Source organism: Silene latifolia, chromosome 6, assembly GCF_048544455.1.
Source record: "Silene latifolia isolate original U9 population chromosome 6, ASM4854445v1, whole genome shotgun sequence".
Classification (NCBI taxonomy): domain Eukaryota; kingdom Viridiplantae; phylum Streptophyta; class Magnoliopsida; order Caryophyllales; family Caryophyllaceae; genus Silene; species Silene latifolia.
The window spans coordinates 22,824,467-22,843,311 of NC_133531.1; the positions used below are offsets into that span (position 1 = coordinate 22,824,467).

Here is an 18,845-nt window from a genome sequence, read left to right on the forward strand (position 1 = left end):
TACGAGTCGTCATCGGTTCGGGTTAGGTCGGTTTCGGGTTGCTATATTTTCAGGCCCTGTCGCGTCGGGTCAGACTCGCCTACCATCTTTCCTACCATCTTGACATTACCTGGACCTGGCAAAAGCAACTCGACCCGAAAAAGCTGACTCGAGACTCGAAGTGACTCGAGCTGCATCACCCGAGTTTGACCCGAAAACCCGAATTGACCCAACCCGAACATGACCCGAGCTTTCTTGACCCGTACTGCCCCGACCCGAAAATGATCTGATCTGAAACCACCAAACCCGAAAATGACCCGACAAAATATAACTCTAATTGAACCGAAAAGATTTGAAATGGCTATTTCTCTATTATTCATTGACCCGAAAATGAACCGACCCGAAACAACCCAACCCGAAACAGACCCGGCAACAAACCCGAAACAGACCCATCCCGACCCAAATTAACCCGAACTCAACGAGAAACCCGAATTGACCCGACCCGAACCCAACCCATTGACTCGTTTTGCCAGGTGTAGCATTACCCATCTTCTTCCTCACTTCAAGTCACATCCGTACCACCACCAAAACAAGCCAACCCCACAACCAGTTTACCACCACCATTTTTTACTCCTATTACAGCCTCGCTTCTCCTTGCGACAACCCACCCAGGCATACCTTATTGACGTGACACATACAAGTTACTGAAGACTTCTTTTAGAAATCCTCTCACAAGACTTCTGACTGTGAAGTCCTGAGATTCGGAAAGATTGAAACTATTTAACCCTCAAAATACAGCATTCTGAATTTCTGATTATGATTTCCTTTTTCTGTCACTCGGGCATGACAAATTGACAACAGTTCACTACAAGTGTATGTAAAGCCTGAAACATTCTGACGCACCGCCATTTTTTTTGTTAACAGTAGTTCAGAACTCTGTGCAGCAGAGAAATGCTGGAGACTGAATTTTAATTGGTAGGACAGAGGCACGAAACAGTAAAATCTAAACAGACAAAGACAGTCAGAAGAAGCAAAAGAGGCAGACATCAGCCCAAAAAAATTAAGAGTGCCGACAATGGGAAGGTGGACATCCACAGCGATAACACCGAAGATGTCCTAGCCTGCCTAACTTTACAGACAGTCGACAGAGGACCTATGTATGATATACGAGCATTGCATTCCTCTCGCACCACGGAAAAGAAAACAAAAAATCAATCAATCAGCAAAAAGAAATGGATATTGAAAACAAAGCAGAGCAACAATATGCATCAAAGATTAGTTATTCCGGCAAATCAAACGGCAAAAGGAACAAAAAACTAGTTATTCCGGGCGAAAGGAAGAAAAAACGATTTACTAGAGTCTACATATCAGCTTTTCACTAAGACACGCTCTCTTATTCATGGCAAGGGCGCGAAGTCCTTGGCTCAATATCCTTTGAGCAACACCAAATTCTCTGAATGCGACCGTCTCTCACAATATTTTTCATGTTCCTGAAACTCAGAACTGAACATCAAAATTCAAATACAGCAAAACTAAACATAAATTGATGACAGGGACATTTATCACTTATTTTTCTGCTGGACTTCAGAAAAATATAAGCCCGAAATCATAAAACTTAACGATGCAAACATATTCGCATCCACTCCAGTGATTCATATTCCTCAGCTTCTAATGAGGAGCCCTATCATGCACCTCTTACACTGCAGGAGCATCGTCATTGGCCGAACCCTCCTCATTAAGCAAACCAAGTTCAGCCTCAACCTTCTTCCAAGCATTCGTAAAACTAGGTGGAAACCTTTTCTTCACAGTGCGAATCAAACCCTTTGCATCCTTCTTCCTCTTCTTCTTCACCAAACCTTCCACCAAAACCTTCAGAGTCCCAAAATCCGGAATCTTATTATGAAACACACTCCTCTTAAACACATCATACCCCTTCGCATAGTCCTCTTTCTTACACAAATACGATATCAATGTCCTAAACGTAGCCACTTTCAGCCTAAACCCACCTTTCGCTAAGTCCTCATAAACCTTCATAGCCTCATCTAACCTATCATTCCTACAATAACAAGCCAACAAGTAATTATAACTAATGGTATCCGGCTTCAACCCGGCCCCTTCCATTTCCACAATCAACCCCATCACCCCCTCAGGCTCACCAGCATGAGCATGACCAATCTTAACATTCCACGCCGCGACATCGGGGACACAGCCTTTCTCCACCATTTCACCCCAAACCCTTTCGGCCTCATCCACTTTCCCAATCCTATACAACGAATCCAACACAGTGGTAAACGTCACAGCCGTAACCTCAACCCCTTTCCCGTCCATTTCCTCAATAATTTTCAACCCCATTTCAGGTTCCCCCTTCTCACAACACGCCTTAACCAAAATCCCATAAGAAATCTTATCCGGATCAAACCCATATTTCTCAGGCATTTCATCAAACACTTGGTGAACACGGTCGAAAACCCGAGAATTATTCCCCGCAGCAAGCAAAGCATTGAAAGAAAGACAAGATCGAGGCGTACCCAGTTCCTCCATTTGATCATACAACTTAATGGCATGATCAAACATACCAGCTTTACCATAACAACGAATCAGGGTACAAAAATAGGGTTCTTGGGTGATTTTGGGGTCATTTTTGAGGGATTCAATTAGGGTTTCAATGTCATCAAAACGACGCGATTTGGCAAGACGTTGAACGGTGAGTTGTTTAGCGTAGCGAGACGAGAGTGGAGAAGTGGAGTTGCTGGAAACAGAGGAGTAGATTTCTAAGGCTTTATCTGGAACGTGTTCTTTTTGTAGTTTATGTTTTGCTTTGTGAATTGTTATTGTTGATGATGGTGCGGCAGCGGTTGTTGCGGTGGTGGAGAGGTGGCGGAGAAGGCGGCGAGAAATCTGTGATGAGAGATTTTTCATGGTGTTGTATGATGAAAGAGGGTTTTTAGGGTTTAAGGTGTAAAAATGGGGGATGACTGATGAGGAATGTGGAGGCTTGGAGATTAATGTTCAAAGGAATCACAGATACTAGTGTTGACTTCAACTCGTAAATGAGTTGAGCCCACTTGATAAAAAAATGTAGGGGTGTTCATTGGTCCGGGATTGGACCGGCCGAACCAAACTCTCTGGATCGAAAATCAAATAAGGATTAAGAGGTGGACCGAGGACTGGACCATATTAATATTGGTCCGGTCCGGTCTGGATCATAAAAATATGTGGACCGGATCGGACCGGACCAAATGGACCAAATATTATTGTCATTGACATGTTTTATCATATAAAACTAGAACTCGAGAAGTTCGTAATGATCAAAATAAATAACATTATTTTCTTACTAGATTTAACTACATAATTACACATCTTATAGTACGTGTAAACAAAGTAGAAAATAAAATCAATAATATTACAAATTTAAAAATTGTTTTATTACATAACTTCGGTCAATGGTCCGGTCCGCGGTCTATTCGGGTTGGTCCAGGACCGGACCGAAGACCAAAGTAGAGTAAATAGGTGGACCGTGGACCGGACCAAACAAAATTCGGTCCGGTCTGGTCTGGACCAAATGGTCCGGACCGATCTGGTCTTTGGTCCAGACCACTGAGTGAACAGCCCTAAAAAAATGGGGATCAATTTTTTTTTTTTTTTGGTCAAAGCTCGGCTTATAAATTATTTTACGTTATTAGATGAGCTGTCTCGAGCTCAACAAGGCTCGATGAGTCGGTTCAAAAGCTTGCTTTTTTATATATTAGTTGGTTATACCGCGCGCTTCGATTAACATTGGGTCAATCAAAATTCAGGTTGGATCTAGTTTGATTTGGGTTAATTCGAATTTCGGGTCATATTCTGGTCAAACAAGTTCAGATAAATGTTTATTAGCTTAGTCGATAAAGTAACTGAATTGAAAGTGGTGTTCATCATATGTATAAATGATCACAAATTCTTGTTTGTGACGGCACATATCCGTCACTCTTGAGTGACGGATACCATTTTACCTCACAAAGTACCCACTTTTTCTCTCTCTGCAACACTATTCATGTGGTACCCTTTCTCCACTAACCCATTTTGTTACCATTTTATCTCACAAAATATCCGCCACAAATGGTAACCCGTCACAAGGGAGACCAATTGATAAATGATATGATGAACGGTTGTCCCAATGAAACTACATTTGGATATATATATATATATATATATATATATATATATAGTGATAAGTTCTTCTAAGTCCTTAATATCTTTTGAGTCCCTAAGTCTTTATTAGGGCCCTTGGATTAGAAGAATGGAGAGTGGAGATTTGCCTAGTTTAAGCCCATTATAGGCGTGAAAAAAAAAAGGAAATAGGGTGAGCAGGAAAGAGAAGGGCTGTGTCAGTACAACTTGCTATTACCCACTGTGCACACACAAACACATGCATAATCACTCAACAACCTTCCTCAACACATTTCTTAGACATACTCCACCAAAACACAATTTGAAAAAAAAAATACTCATCAGACTGGCGAAAATTGAGAGCGAATCCTACTTTCTTCATTTCCCATCTTCCTTTATCAGCTTCCTTGATCATCTTCCATTATTATCCTTGAGCATCTTCCATTATTATCCTCAAAGCTGAGAGACAAACAACAAGACCAACGTCCAACGTAAAAAATGACGGATTTGCAAATGGTTCCATTTGGCCATGGTAATGATTGGATTGTTTATTTTTTATTTTCTTCATGTTAGTTTATATATAATATTGTTTTGAGTCCTTAATATCTAATATTGTTATGAAAACATTAGGTTAGATATTAACAGTTCATTAAATATGACGAGGAAGTGTTTTTGAAACTTGTTTTTTATTATGTAAAATCTGTTAAACTTCTCCATGATGGAAGTTAAACTCTGTGAATAATAAGTTCAACATCATAGTGTCAGGCTTGAAATTTATAACAGTGAATTCGATGAAATTGTAATCTTAACTGCAAAAAGTGTGAATGTAAGCCACCAAAGTATTATTGTAATTAGTATGGTAGAATTGAATTTCAAAAGTGTAATATTTGTATCTTAAATTAAAATTGTCAATATAGTAAGTATAACTTATAAAACTGTAATTATATGTGATAAAAGTATAATTTTAACAGGTAAAAGTGTTATTGTAAGAGACGAAATATGTCGGTGTTCAAAGCGTAATTGTAATAATTACAAGTATAATTGTAACATACAAAAGTGTAATTATAACAACCAAAGGGTTGATTTATGAAAAAAAGCTGCAACTTTATAAACTATAATTGTAATAATAAAAAGTATAATTCTAACAGATTGATTTGTAATTTTAACGAGCAAAAGTGTGATTGCAAAAGACAATTTCGACGAGTTTTCAAAATGTAATTCTAATAGAAACAAGTATAATTGTAAGAAAGAAAAGTGTAATTTTAACAAACAAAGGGTTGATTGTAACAGAAAAGCTGCAACTTTATAAACTATAATTGTAATAGTAGAAAGTATAATTCTAACAGGCAAAAGTGTAATTATAACTACGAAAAGTCTAATTTTAAGAAATATATAATTTGAACAAATTTATGGGTTACTTTAAGTTGTTATGAAAACAATTGATAATTATTACGCTATTGTCAGATAATATTGAGCACAATGGAAAACAAAAGCCGAACGAAGAAGAATTTTGCAAAGATGTTGAAGCTAAGTTCACCCCGTATGTTGGTCGGGAATTCTGAAATAGAGGAAGCAGTGACATTTTATAGAATTTATCTTTGTTGCTTGTGGTTTTGATGTGCGTAAGTACACAACTAAGAGATGGCGTGGAGGCGAGATCAAATCTAAACTGTTGGTTTGCAACCGGGAGGGGTTCAAACAGAAGGGACAATTGGAGTGTAGTGGCGGCCAGGACTCAGGTAGGAGACACAAAGTCAGGCGTGTTGGTTGCAAAGCGAGGATTAGGCTGTTCTTGATGAAGGGGGAATTACGAATTGACAGATTCCACAGTGGGCACAACCATGAACTCGTATCGGCCCAGGAGATAGAGAGTTCCAAAAGTTGGCATGCAACATAATGGAGACTATCACAAAATGATAATCCTTTATAATTCAAGGGTGAGTTAATTAAAATTACACTTGTCTTGATTGAAATTACACTTGTTTATGTTATAATTTCACAGTAATTTGTTAGAATTACACTTTTGTCAACTAAAATGACACTTCTTGCGTCTACAATTACATTTTTTCTTGTTAAAAGAACACTTTTCTTTTTTTGAACTTATACATTTGTATCTTTTTTCTCTATCGACAAGAGATAGAGTGTTTCAAAAGTTGTCATGCAACATAACAGACTATCACAAAATGATAATCCTTTATAATTCAAGGCTGAGTTGATTGGAATTACACTTTTCTTGATTAAAATTACACTTTATTTTGTTAGAATTACACTTTTGTCATCTAAAATTACACTTTTTGCGTCTACAATTACATTTTCTATTGTTAAAACAACAATTTTCTTTTTTTGAACTGATATATTTGTATCTGTTTTAATTATGTTTTTGATGAATGAAATCTGTAAATCTAAAAGATTGTCATTAATCAACAGCTGAAGATAGGAGCTACGAAGACGTACAAAATTCTGAAGGAACATGTTAATGGGTTTGAAAACATCGGTGCTAGTTTGAATTCTTTTAAGAACTTTCACAGGGATGTGAAATGCTACATTCATGAACGGGACGGTCAGATGTTCGTGGACCACTTTAAGGAATTGGCTGTTACTAGACCCGGGGTTCTTCTTTGACTATGATGTTGATTCGACGGTAGCCTTAGTAAAGCTATATGGGCGGACGGGATCGCTAGAAGGAACTACTCGGTTTTGGGGATGCGGTGTCATTCGATCCGACGTATTCCACCAATAAGTATGACATGTCATTCACACCTTTCACGGGGGTTGATAATCATAAACGGTCAGTCACTTTCTGTGGAGCGCTTGTTGCTCATGAAGATGCAGACTCGTTTAAATGGGTGTTCACCCGTTTCCTGGGTGCGATGGGTGGCAAAGAGCCTAAGTACATTATCACCGATCGGGATCTTTGGTATTCTTAAAGCGGTGCCATTGGTGTTCAAGAATGCGCGCCACCGCTATTGTATGTGGCATATCATGAACAAGGTTCCAAGCAAGTATGGAATGGCGAGAGATGATTATTCAGTGTTTCTAAAGAAATTGAATGCCATAATCTGGGATGAAGACATTGAACCGCGAGTTCGATGCAAAATGGGAAGAAATTGGCAGGGGAACACAATGTTAATAACATTGGTGGTTCCAAGAAATGTTCGCTAAAAGGAGGCGAGTGGGTTATGGCTCATTGTAGGGACCTAGATATGGGAGGTGTTATGAGGACAACCCAAAGATCAGAGAGCGAAAATAGTTTTTTTAAGAGATTTGAGAGTAAGTCAGGAACATTAGTTGAGTTTACGATGCGTTTTGACAGCGCGATGGACCAGCAAAGACACACACGAAAGCAGTTGACAAGCGTAATGAGACACGTTTCCCTGAAATATCAACGCATCTAGCTATTGAAGTGCACGGGGCGGAAGTGTACAGTCATAAAGTATTCGAGGAATTTAAAGAAGAGGCCAAGTGGTCAATTGGTACTTGTAAAAGTAGAGGATTCACTGAGTGTGGCTCTTTAGAAGTGACCCTTTGTAAGAGATGCAAGCAGGAGAGAAATTATGAGGTCACATACGCCAGGTATCATTCTAGTAGCATTTGTTTACTAAAATTATACTTTTATCCGTTAAAATTATACTTTTGTTGATTAGATTTACACCTAGGGTTGTTAGAATTATACGTTGGGTTGTTAAAATAATACGTTGGGTTGCTACAGTTATACTTTAATCAGTTAGAATAACACTTTTATTGATTAGTATTACACTTTGGGTAGTTAAAATTACAAATTGATTAAAGTTATACTTTTATCCGTTAGAATCACAATTTTATTGATTAAAATGCTACTTTTGTGTTTTACTACGGTCACACTTTCATCTCGATCTGATTTAACTAACATATTACTTTATAATGTTGAACTAGATACACTGAAAGCCACTTGTAGCTGTAGAATGCTTGAGAGGAAAGGCATCATTTGCCGGCATGTCATATGGATTTACTCATCAAACGGAGTGAAGATTATTCCAGAACAATGTATTGTTAAAAGATGGTGTAAAGATGCAAGGTTGTCTAAAATGTTCGATAGTAATGGTGAAGCAAGCGAGGACATTGATATAATAGATGGAAAACAGTTTGCGATGTCGATGTAATGTGGTCGGAGATTCATCGAGGCAGTTGGGTTGCTCATGGGCAAATTGAAGAATGATGTCGAGAACTTCTCGTGTCTAATTAGACAGTTTAAGGAGAAACTCTCACCATTAGGATCACCATTGAATAAACGTCAACGGTTGGAGAAAATTCTTGGATGTTCTCCTCGAGGAGATAACCATTTTGCCGCCCAAGAAATCCAAGAACAAAGGGAGCGGAAAGAGAATGTTGTCGAAGAAGGAAAAAGCAGTTGCTTTGGCAAGGAAGCCAAAACGTATGTGTAAAAAGCGCAAGCGATTAGCTAACCATGACAAAAGGAAGGCGCCTAACCCATTCGCAGAGCACCCGCCGGACTCATGCAATCGTCGAAACCTCGTCGGAAGAAGAAGAAGATGGAGAAGACGAAGAAGAAGGAGAAGAAGACGAAGAAGATGAAGATGCAGGCATCTTAGAATAATCAATTTAAGACGTAATAAGTAGTGCAATTTTTTGGGATGTCTACACAAAATACGAGGTACAACATGATGTTTCGTATTGTGTTTAGACATCAAACTAGAGAAGACAACTGGTCGCCGTTGGTATTACAATGTATTTTGATGAAGTTATTTAGTTAGAATTACATTTTTCTATTTTAAAGTTACACTTTTGTTATTTACTGATAACACTTTTTTGCCTTAGAATGACACTTTTCTCTGCTGCAATTAGACAATTTGTTAGTTAAAATCACACTTTATTCAGTTAGAATTACAATTTTCTCTACTAAAACTACACTTTTGTAAGTTTAAATATGTTCTTCAAAGTATGTAATTTTAAGTTAAAAAATGTAATTCTAACTAAATAATTTGTTATTCTGATAACACTTTTTTTAAGTTAAAATATGTAACGCTTGACTATCATGACAAATTATGTTCTTCAAAGTACACAGTTATTACTGCAACATCTTTCAGATAGGTAAAACAACATTACTATCTTTTCATAAATAAAACTACTAAAATGACACTTTTGTCTTTTAAAATTACATTTATATTTTATGTAATGTAAGGTAAATCATCTTGATATGGCCTGTTAGAATTACACTTACAAGAAGGTTACAATTACAATTTTGTGTATTACAGTCACACTTTCTTCTCGATCGATTTAGCTAACATATTACTCTATATTGTTGAAGTAGATACATTGAAAGGCAGATTTGTGGCTGCGTCTTGCTTGAGAGGAAAAGGCATTCTTTTATAGAATGTCGTAAGATTATTTACACAAAAAATAACTGTCTACATTAAGTTTGCTAACAATTTGCAAATAATACAAAATATGAAATAAGTGTTTACATAGCCAAGGGAATATTCCAACAAAAACAGAACTACTAAATTAAGGTTGTTATTTTTTCACATTGGGACGGGGTACATCTCACGCTTCGTTGTAATACCTTCCACAGTTTGTCCTTCGTGCTAACAAAAGCTTTGACCTTCTCGAGCACACCTTCGCGCAAAATGTTCATGTCCGCGAACGAGGGTAGCTACCAGCTGGATCACCAAATAGCGCCGTGATTTCTTCTTCTCGAGATCTTCATCTTTGAAAAGGAAGACCCTCGTATAAGAGCATCGCCATCATGGTGAACAGGACCCGACTACGGTTGGTTGAGAGTTGGTGACATCCCGCCGAAAGGTATCGGCGCAACACATAATTAGGAATTTCCGTGCCCTAGTGTTCTTCTTTTCCTTATCCCGTGATTCTAAATAATCACTCACTGCGCTAGGCGCAAATGTACATAATTACCCTATAAAAGCGATTGAACAAAAAGATAGCATTCGAAGAAAGCGATCGAAAATAACTTACAATTAAACTGCGACTTCTTCAAGTTAGAATGCCTTTGCCCGTCCAGCAAGTCGACTGTATTTGATTTGTGATTGATACAAACGCATGCAAAATGGTCGTTAATGCAGAACGGGACAAATAGCAAGTCTGTTTTCAAGTTAACGGTGCGGTCGCTGTCGCCGATGAAGGTGTCCCAGATCTGGTACAGTCGTCATAGTTCTTTGTCGATTGTGTGCCTGGTTGCTCAAACGTCCCGAGCATACGCAACGATGGAAATCCTTGAAAAGGCAATAGTGAACATGATTACTGTGTTTACATTATCACCCAAAATTACACTATTGTCCCTTAAAATTACACAAAACACGGTTAGAATGACACTTTTGTGGATTAAAAGAACTAAAGTGAAACATTCACATTAAAACGCTGTAACTAAGAAAAGTGACATTCTAAGCAACAAAGGTGTAATACAAGTGGACATAAATATTATGCAATGATAAATGGAATTACCATGTGACGTATACCAAAGAATGACATCCTCATTTGGTCGCCATATTCCTCCTTCTCCAAATGGTTCATCAAAATCGACCAGCACTCGATCACATTTAACGACATAAGGTTTTCAGGCATCAAGGACATAATGTCTTTTCTCCGAAGCGTTGCGTGACGGGTGTACCAGACCAGCTGTTCACTGCACTCCATAATATTAAAGATGTCGTTAATTAAAGTAAAATAAATGTCAAAAATAATCTGAGTATCCTTGAATAAAGAAGGCGTTAATTAAGCCAGCGTGACAGACCGTTCATCATAAGTGTGGTCATCTAACAAGCAATAGTCGGCTACATGCTTCCTCCTGTTTTTAATATCCTTGATTAACGCCTGATTGCCCCGGAGCAGCTTCGACACCACATTTGTGTTGAGACCACCTCTACCACAGTCGAGAGAGCAGCCCAACCCGTCCCCCTTTCCACGGGGATGGCTCTTGACGGCTGATAGCGCTTGACCAGATGGAATGCGCATGGCAACCGGCGTCACCTCCAGAACGGGCTTTTCAAATTCAGTTACGCGAGCACGTTTTGTGGACTCCGGCCCTATGTCATCATCTGTTTTCCTCTTAACAGCATTCAACTTTCTTGTCAACGGATGTCCAGCAGTCGTTTTGAAAAAACCAACCCTGGTCAGGATATCTTCTCGATCTTGTTAATGTCAGGAGGACGAGTGTTGCAGCAATCTCAAAGACGGTACAAACTCATAGCATCCTCTTTCCGAGGTCACATTGAAAAGGGCTTCCGCGGTAGAACATCATATGTAGCATCATGAAAACACCACAGTCATTTCTCGAATACCCTTGACCTTGCCAAATTTGAACTCAATGTTGACAATCTTGAACTCGCTGACCTTTGCCCCCTTAGACAGCCCTTTAGACACCAAATACTTCCCCATTATATTTGCCTGGACACAAAAAAACGTCATTGAGTTAACGTAGTACGACCCACTAAAATTCGTTGACTTTTAAGATATCAGCAAAAGAAAAGTGTGATTGTAGCAGCACAAAGTGTTATTTTAACTAACATAAGTGTGATTGTAGCAGAGGAAAGTGTAATTCTAACAAAATAAAGGGTTATTTTAACGAAGCAAAATGTGACATTTTAACGAGAAAAAGTGTGATTTTATTAGACAAAAGTCTAATTGTAGCAAAGATAAAGTGTTATTTTAGCAACAAAAGTGTGATTCTACCAAAGGGTCAAAAGTGGGATTTGTAGCAGAATAAAGTGTTATTTTAGCTTACAAAAGTGTAATTCTAACAAAATACGGTGTTATTTTAACAGACTACATTGTAATTTTAGCAAAGAAAAGTGTGATTTTAATTTGAGAAAAGTGTAATTCTAACAAGATAAAGTGTTATTTTAACATACTACATTGTAATTTTAGCAAAGAAAAGTGTAATTCTAACAAAAGGGTAATCAAAAGTGGGATTTCTCCAACCAAAAATGGATAAACTGTAATTTTAACAAAGAAAGAGTAATTGTAGATATCGGCCACTTACGGAAATACGCGCTATCCCTCCGTAAGGGAGCGTTTCTATTGGGTCATCGTACTTGCGGTTGTCGAGGTAGTCAATCTGCTCGGTGAGAAAGTTGATGCACACGCAGCTGTAGTGATCACCGTCGTCGGATAAAACGGGAGAAAGATGCGCACCATGTGTTGCTAAGATCGAACAATTAAAACTTAAAAACCATGAGACAAGATTACATGTTTTGTTACCTACCATGTCCGTATCAAGCTGGAATGGGGCACGACACATTTCAGCCCATGAATCCCAGCCACCAAAAATGTCTTCGTCTTTGTTCAACACTTTCCCAAGCTTTTGAGCGTCCCAAATCATAATTGCAGGGGACTGTAATTTGAAAAGTGTTAAATGCGTGAACAGATAATTAAAAGAACTATTTTATACAAATAAAGTGAACCTTTAACCAAAAAAAGTGTTAGAATTAACTCGAAGGAGATGTTAAAAGTATAATTTAAACAATCAAAAGTGTAATTCTAACGGCAAAAAGTATCATTTTAACGGACAAATGTGCAATTTTAACATACAAAACCAACGTTTTAACTTTAAAAAGTATAATTCTAACGGACAAATGTGTAATTTTAACACACAAAGGTAACATTTTAACTTACAGTGTGACTTAGTCCAAAGAAAGAACGGGATATGTCCGAAGGTTTCATGATGTGGTTGAGTAGCAAGCACCAACCATCAATAACACTGGTCATGATTTGCTCCCCAGGGTTCAAAGTTGCAATATCTTCCCGGGTAATGAAATACCACTCGCTGAATTGGACCAATTGTTCCCTACAACGAAAAAATGAAATTAGCCAACAAATATATATATATAATTAGCAATGTTAAGAGGCTCTTGTAAAGAATAATACACTTACAACTCGTTAAACACGTCTGACTGATTGAACGCATAGTCAATCACATATTTCACAATCCTTTGAACATTGGCACTAGGAGCTCGATTTGAATGCTAGGTTTTTCGTCGCAAAGCACAAATCGGGATTAGGTGCCCCACAATCAAGAGAACACCCAAGGTTCTCAATGACGTGATCCATGCATGGTAAGGGCTCACTCGAGTGAAGTAAAAAAGGATGGTAGCTCAGATCACCGTGAGGGACGACGGGAACCGGGATAGGAATGTCAACGTTCTCTGCCTCGGAAGAACGTCGGTGATACCTCTCTTCTCTCGACAGTCCCTTCCGAAGACTTCCAGCAACATCCTCAATCTGCCGCATCTGTAATAAAAATAGTGTTATTTCATCATCAGTAAGTAAGTGTAACTGTGGCAGAGAAGAAAGTATAATTCAGTAGACAAAATTATAATTCAAACAAAATTGAGTGTTATTTTATCACAAATAAGTGTAATTTTAACTACAAATAGTCTAATTCTAGAAGACAAAAGTGTAATTGTAAGCTACAAAAGTATATTTTAAACTTAAAAAAGTGTAGTATTTAGTAGAGAAAATTGTAATTCTAACTGAATAAAGTGTGATTTTAACTAACAAATTGTCTAATTGCAGCAGAGAAAAGTGTCATTCTAAGGCAAAAAAGTGTTACTGTAAATAACAAAAGTGTAACTTTAAAATAGAAAAATGTAATTCTAACTAAATAACTTCATCCACGGCATTACCTCCGTGATCCTTCAGTGCAGCCCCATCCACTACCTTCTCTACCATTGTGCGAGAACTTATATCCAAATTTGGCTCATCATTATTCCAACCCTCCTCATTTACGATCGGCACGAGATATTGGGTGCTCCTCGAACAAGCGTTTACTTCCGCGAGAAGAATATACGGTGCTTGTCCATTCTACGTCCATAAATTCCTTTGCCCGCAACGCATATACATATTCAGCTGCTCGTTTTCCTTTAACACCCGCTCGTCGGTGGTTTCGCCTCCGCCGTTTCTGCACCCTCTTGATAATGTTGTTCGGTGCGCGCTCGATCGCATATCTCGGCAGATGAGAACATCAAGCGAGTGGCAGGGGGGAACACGTGTTCGAACTTCCGCCAAAGCATTATCCGCCTTCTCAGTCTCCCCGGCATCATGCCCTCTAAATTCCAAAGATTTAGAGTCCACTTGTACAGCATCGTGTAGGGTTGCGAAACCACAATTGAACTTGAACATTGGAGACCAGGTTCAAAAGATTACCCTTCCCAATCTTGTCATCATCCTTTCCCGCCTCGGCATTCAGAGCTTCACTCACATACACATCCGCTCCCGTAGTGTCGGAGGCCACATTCACAAATTCTCTTACCTCTCCAATTTCATGGTCTTCTCTGGCCGACCTTTCAGCTCGGCGGTCTGCTTCAATAATCTCCGCAGACGAAATCAGCAGTTGAGAGACAGGTGGAACAGCGTCGGTGGGCCCATCGTCCTCATTTTTTTTTCCCGCTATCTCATTATCCCCGGCCACCTGCACGTCCAGATCCATCTTCTGCTCTTCTGCGGCCTCATTTTTTTTGTCAGCTATCTCATTATCCCCGGCCACATGCACGTCCAGATCCATCGTCTGCTCTTCTTCCTTTGCAGCTGCAGCATTCGCATAGAACTTCTTCTCAGCCTCATCAAGCTCTTCTTTTGAATATATACCTTCCAGAGCTTCGCGGTCAAATTTTGGTGGTTCTTTAACAGCCACCTGCTTTCCATCTGCCTTCCTCCTTCTGTATATAACGGAAATCTCACGAGTACTACCAACATCCACGTCGGTGTCCTTACTGTACTCGTCTCTGTGACCAGTGTCCGTAAATTCAGCGGAGCCGTAATATTGCACGGCCTCCATTATCTGTTGTGTAGACACCTCCAGTGCTTTCTCACTAGCTGCATCATCCGAAACAATTGACGCGGCCACCGGGCCTTCACGGTCTCTACCAAGATCTACAGTCACCTCTTTCTCATTATCGGATCCATCATCCTCCATATCATCACCGTCCTCCTCATCGCCAACATTATCAACATCCTCGTCATCTCCCTCGTCCTCATCACCATTGTCCTCCTCTTCATCATCGTCACCAACATCGCCGCACCCGTCGTCATCTACCTCATCATTCGATCATCGATCACCTGGACTTTGTTGCGAGCAGTGCCGATTTCACGGAACGATTTATTCGTTCGACCATCTCCTGCATTTCCACAAAGATAATCCTTCATCCTTTGGCTTTGAAAGAATGATTGCGTGCATTGTGTAGCGACAGGGTCACTAGGATGGTTCATCCCTCCAGTTAACCTTTTGAGCGTCATGGACCGCATCTCGCATACCATGAATAGAAGATGAGTAGCATTCCTTTGCATCTTCAAGTAAAGCTCATGCACATCCTACATTAAAATACAGATAATTGGACAATTGTTCAGTCAAAAGTGTTCATTAAAAAGTATAATTTTAACCTTAACAACTGTAATTCTAAGGTCCAAAAGTATAATTCCAACGGACGAAAGTGTAATTGTATGCTACAACAGTAAAATATTAACTTTAAAAAGTATTATTTTAACGGACAAAAGTGTAATTGTAACATACAAAAGTATAATTTTAACTGTAAAAAGTATAATTTTAACTGACAACCTTGTATAATTTTAACTTTAAAAAGTATTTTTTTAACGGACAAAAGTGTAATTGTAACATACAAAAGTATAATATTAATTTTAAAAAGTATTATTTTAACGGACAAAAGTGTAATTGTAACATACTACACTATAATTTTAACTTTAAAAAGTATAATTTTTTCGACAACCTTGTAATTTAAGCAATTACTGATTAATATCGCAATTACAATTGTAGTGTAATTGTAGTGAAAGAAAAAGTATCTTTAAAACATTAAAATAGCACTTACATCTACAGCCCGAGCTTTCAACTCCTCGTCATCATCAACACCAGAAGGGAGTTCAATCTCGATGAACTTCTTCCTGTCTGAAGTTGAAGTCACTTGTAATGCCGTATCCCTAACCACATTTCCAATGGCCAACACTTGGTGTTATCGTGCACCCCACCAATGCTTAACGGTTCTTTTTGTAGGCACCGAGGATACTTAACCACGGACCAAGTTAGCCGACCCAAACGGCTCTTGTCAAGCTCACCATGTAGTCGTCGAAAGCGTCGCCGGTCCCGAGTGCTTAATGAGGGGCGGTGTGGCGACAACTCTCACCACGGAAATCGAAACGTTGAAAGTACGTAATCATTAAGAAGGGGATACACCCCAGCAGCGTCTGTTTATTTTCACCGATGATCTCCGCAGACCTTCACCAAATTTTCCAAAGACATAAGAACACCAATCGTCTTGCGTAATCGAGTCCACATCTTCAACAGCTCTCAAAAGCTTGAAGTCAACCCCATTGTATGACGTTGGAGTTAGGAATGATGACATTGCGATGAAAGAACAAACGACTGCAGAATTGCGGACCTCCTTTTTTGTATTTTTTTTTTAAAATATCTTGGAAGACAATTCCTAAATTAATGCCTTCATTAACCCCTTTTATGTTGTACGCTTTTCGCCATTTATCTTTCAATTGCTTGTTCTCCGGCGCTTGAGAATCCTTTTGGCGGCCCGTAGGTACTAGATCAAGAGTTTTAGGACCAAGTGGTAACATAAAACAGTCATACACGTCATGCTTGGTGACCATGAACTCCTTATCCTTGGCCCGAAAAATATACGATTCATCACTGAATGCTTTCAGAAAATCTTTAACGTACCCCATCGGATATGTTTTGAGCTTAAGCTCCAGAATACCACCGAAACCAATCCTCCGTACCGCATCTCGCTGTGCATCATTGAGCTTTTCAAGGAGCTCAACCAGCTGCTCGGCCAAGCACTTGACAGCCACCTTTGCTATTTTCTTCGTGTCCGGTTTTATTTGGTTTGGTTTGGTTTGGCAACAACAAGCTCCTTACTCGACTTAACAGGCACCTTTGCTTTTTTGGACTTGCCTGATTTACCCTCATTTCCACCTGACATCTGTTAACATTACTCAAAATTCATTGTTAAATACAAAAAAAAATAAGACAAAAAGAAAATTTAAAATTGTAGCAGCATAAAGTGTAATTATAGCAGCCACAAGTGTAATTCTAATAAAATAAATGGTTATTTTAACAGCAAATGAGAAAACTATCAGCAAAAGAAAAGTGTGATTGTAGCGCAAGCACAAAGTGTTATTTTAACTAACAAAAGTGTAATTGTAGCAGAGGAAAGTGTAATTCTAAGAAAATAAAGGGTTATTTTAACAGCAACTTGATGACATTTTAACGGAAAAAGTTTGATTTTAGCTGTCAAAAGTCTAATTGTAGCACCATAAAGTGTAATTATAGCGACCACAAGTGTAATTCTAATAAAATAAATGGTTATTTTAACGAGGAAGCAGAAAACTATCAGCAAAAGAAAAGTGTGATTGTAAAACACAAAGTGTTATTTTAACTAACATAAGTGTAATTGTAGCAGAGGAAAGTGTAATTCTAACAAAATAAAGGGTTATTTTAGCAACATGTGACATTTTAAAGAAAAAAGCGTGATTTTAGGCGACAAAAGTCTAATTGTAGCAAAGATAAAGTGTTATTTTAGCAACAAAAGTGTGATTCTAACAAAGGGTCAAAAGTGGGATTTGTAGCAGAATAAAGTGTTATTTTAGCTTACAAAATTGTAATTCTAACAAAATACAGTGTTATTTTAACAGACTACATTGTAATTTTAGCAAAGAAAAGTGTGATTTGAGCTGAGAAAAGTGTAATTCTAACAAGATAAAGTGTTATTTTAACATATTACATTGTAATTTTAGCAAAGAAAAGTGTGATTGCGGCGTGAGAAAGTGTTATTTTAGCATCAAAAGTGTAATTCTAACAAAAGGGTAATCAAAAGTGGGATTTCTCCAACAAAAGTAGGATTTCTCCAAAAAATATGACTAATCTTAATGAATATGAACATATATACTCAAAACGTTAGTTGACAAAATACAGTGATAAAAAATAAGCGCTCGTTCATGTCCTAAATGTGCTAAAAATAATGGCTAATCAAAATGAAGAAACCAAAAAAGTGATCAAATAGAACAAGTACATCAACAATGGTGACAAATCTTTGTGATCAAATACGATCCAATAGCATAACAATGTCCAATAAATTAAAAAAAACGTCTAAATAAATGAAGAGAACAAATAATAAAAGCGTAAAAACCGGAAAAAAATCATAAAACTATAAAAACCCCAAAAAAATTACCTTCTGAAGTGATTGAATGGACGACAATGGCAGTTTGCAAGTGAGCAAAGAAAATGGAGAAAAAAACGATAATAAGGTAGCAAAAAAACGATAAATTTGGGGGATTTTTAGAGCAGTTTCGTCTTGAAATGAATGTGGTTTAATTTGGGGCAAATGTTTTGGGGAAAAATTAATTTTGAATAATTAAGAGATGGAAAGTGGGGGGAAGTTTTTAGGACGTGTGTGTGTGTGATGTTTTGATTGACAACCTGCTGCATGCATGCTAATACCCACCCTATGAGTGGTAGGAGGAGAGAGGTAATTATTTTAGCCATTAGAATAATATTATTAGTTGCTTTTTACTTTTAATCTAAGCCATTCAATAACATGATCTAAGGGATGACAATAGAACTCATGGACTCAAGTGTAAGACATGGACTTAGATGATCTTATTACTATATATATATATATATATATATATATATATATATATATATATATATATATATATATATATATATATATATATATATATATATA

The 18,845-nt window shown here is 38.0% G+C and overlaps 2 protein-coding genes across 2 annotated transcripts; one reads left to right on the forward strand and one right to left on the reverse strand.

Moving 5' to 3' along the window:
• Positions 1-1,190: 1,190 nt before the first annotated feature.
• LOC141586528 (small ribosomal subunit protein mL103 (rPPR7)-like) lies at positions 1,191-3,017 on the reverse strand. Its single transcript, XM_074407789.1, has one exon. The coding sequence runs from the start codon at positions 2,896-2,898 to the stop codon at positions 1,675-1,677; it is 1,224 nt and encodes a 407-aa protein (XP_074263890.1). The 5' UTR covers positions 2,899-3,017; the 3' UTR covers positions 1,191-1,674.
• Positions 3,018-7,217: 4,200 nt separating this feature from the next.
• On the forward strand, positions 7,218-8,267 carry LOC141587768 (protein FAR-RED IMPAIRED RESPONSE 1-like). Its single transcript, XM_074409237.1, has 3 exons — positions 7,218-7,398; positions 7,524-7,655; positions 8,041-8,267. The coding sequence occupies exons 1-3, from the start codon at positions 7,218-7,220 to the stop codon at positions 8,265-8,267; spliced, it is 540 nt and encodes a 179-aa protein (XP_074265338.1).
• The last annotated feature ends 10,578 nt before the right edge of the window (positions 8,268-18,845 follow it).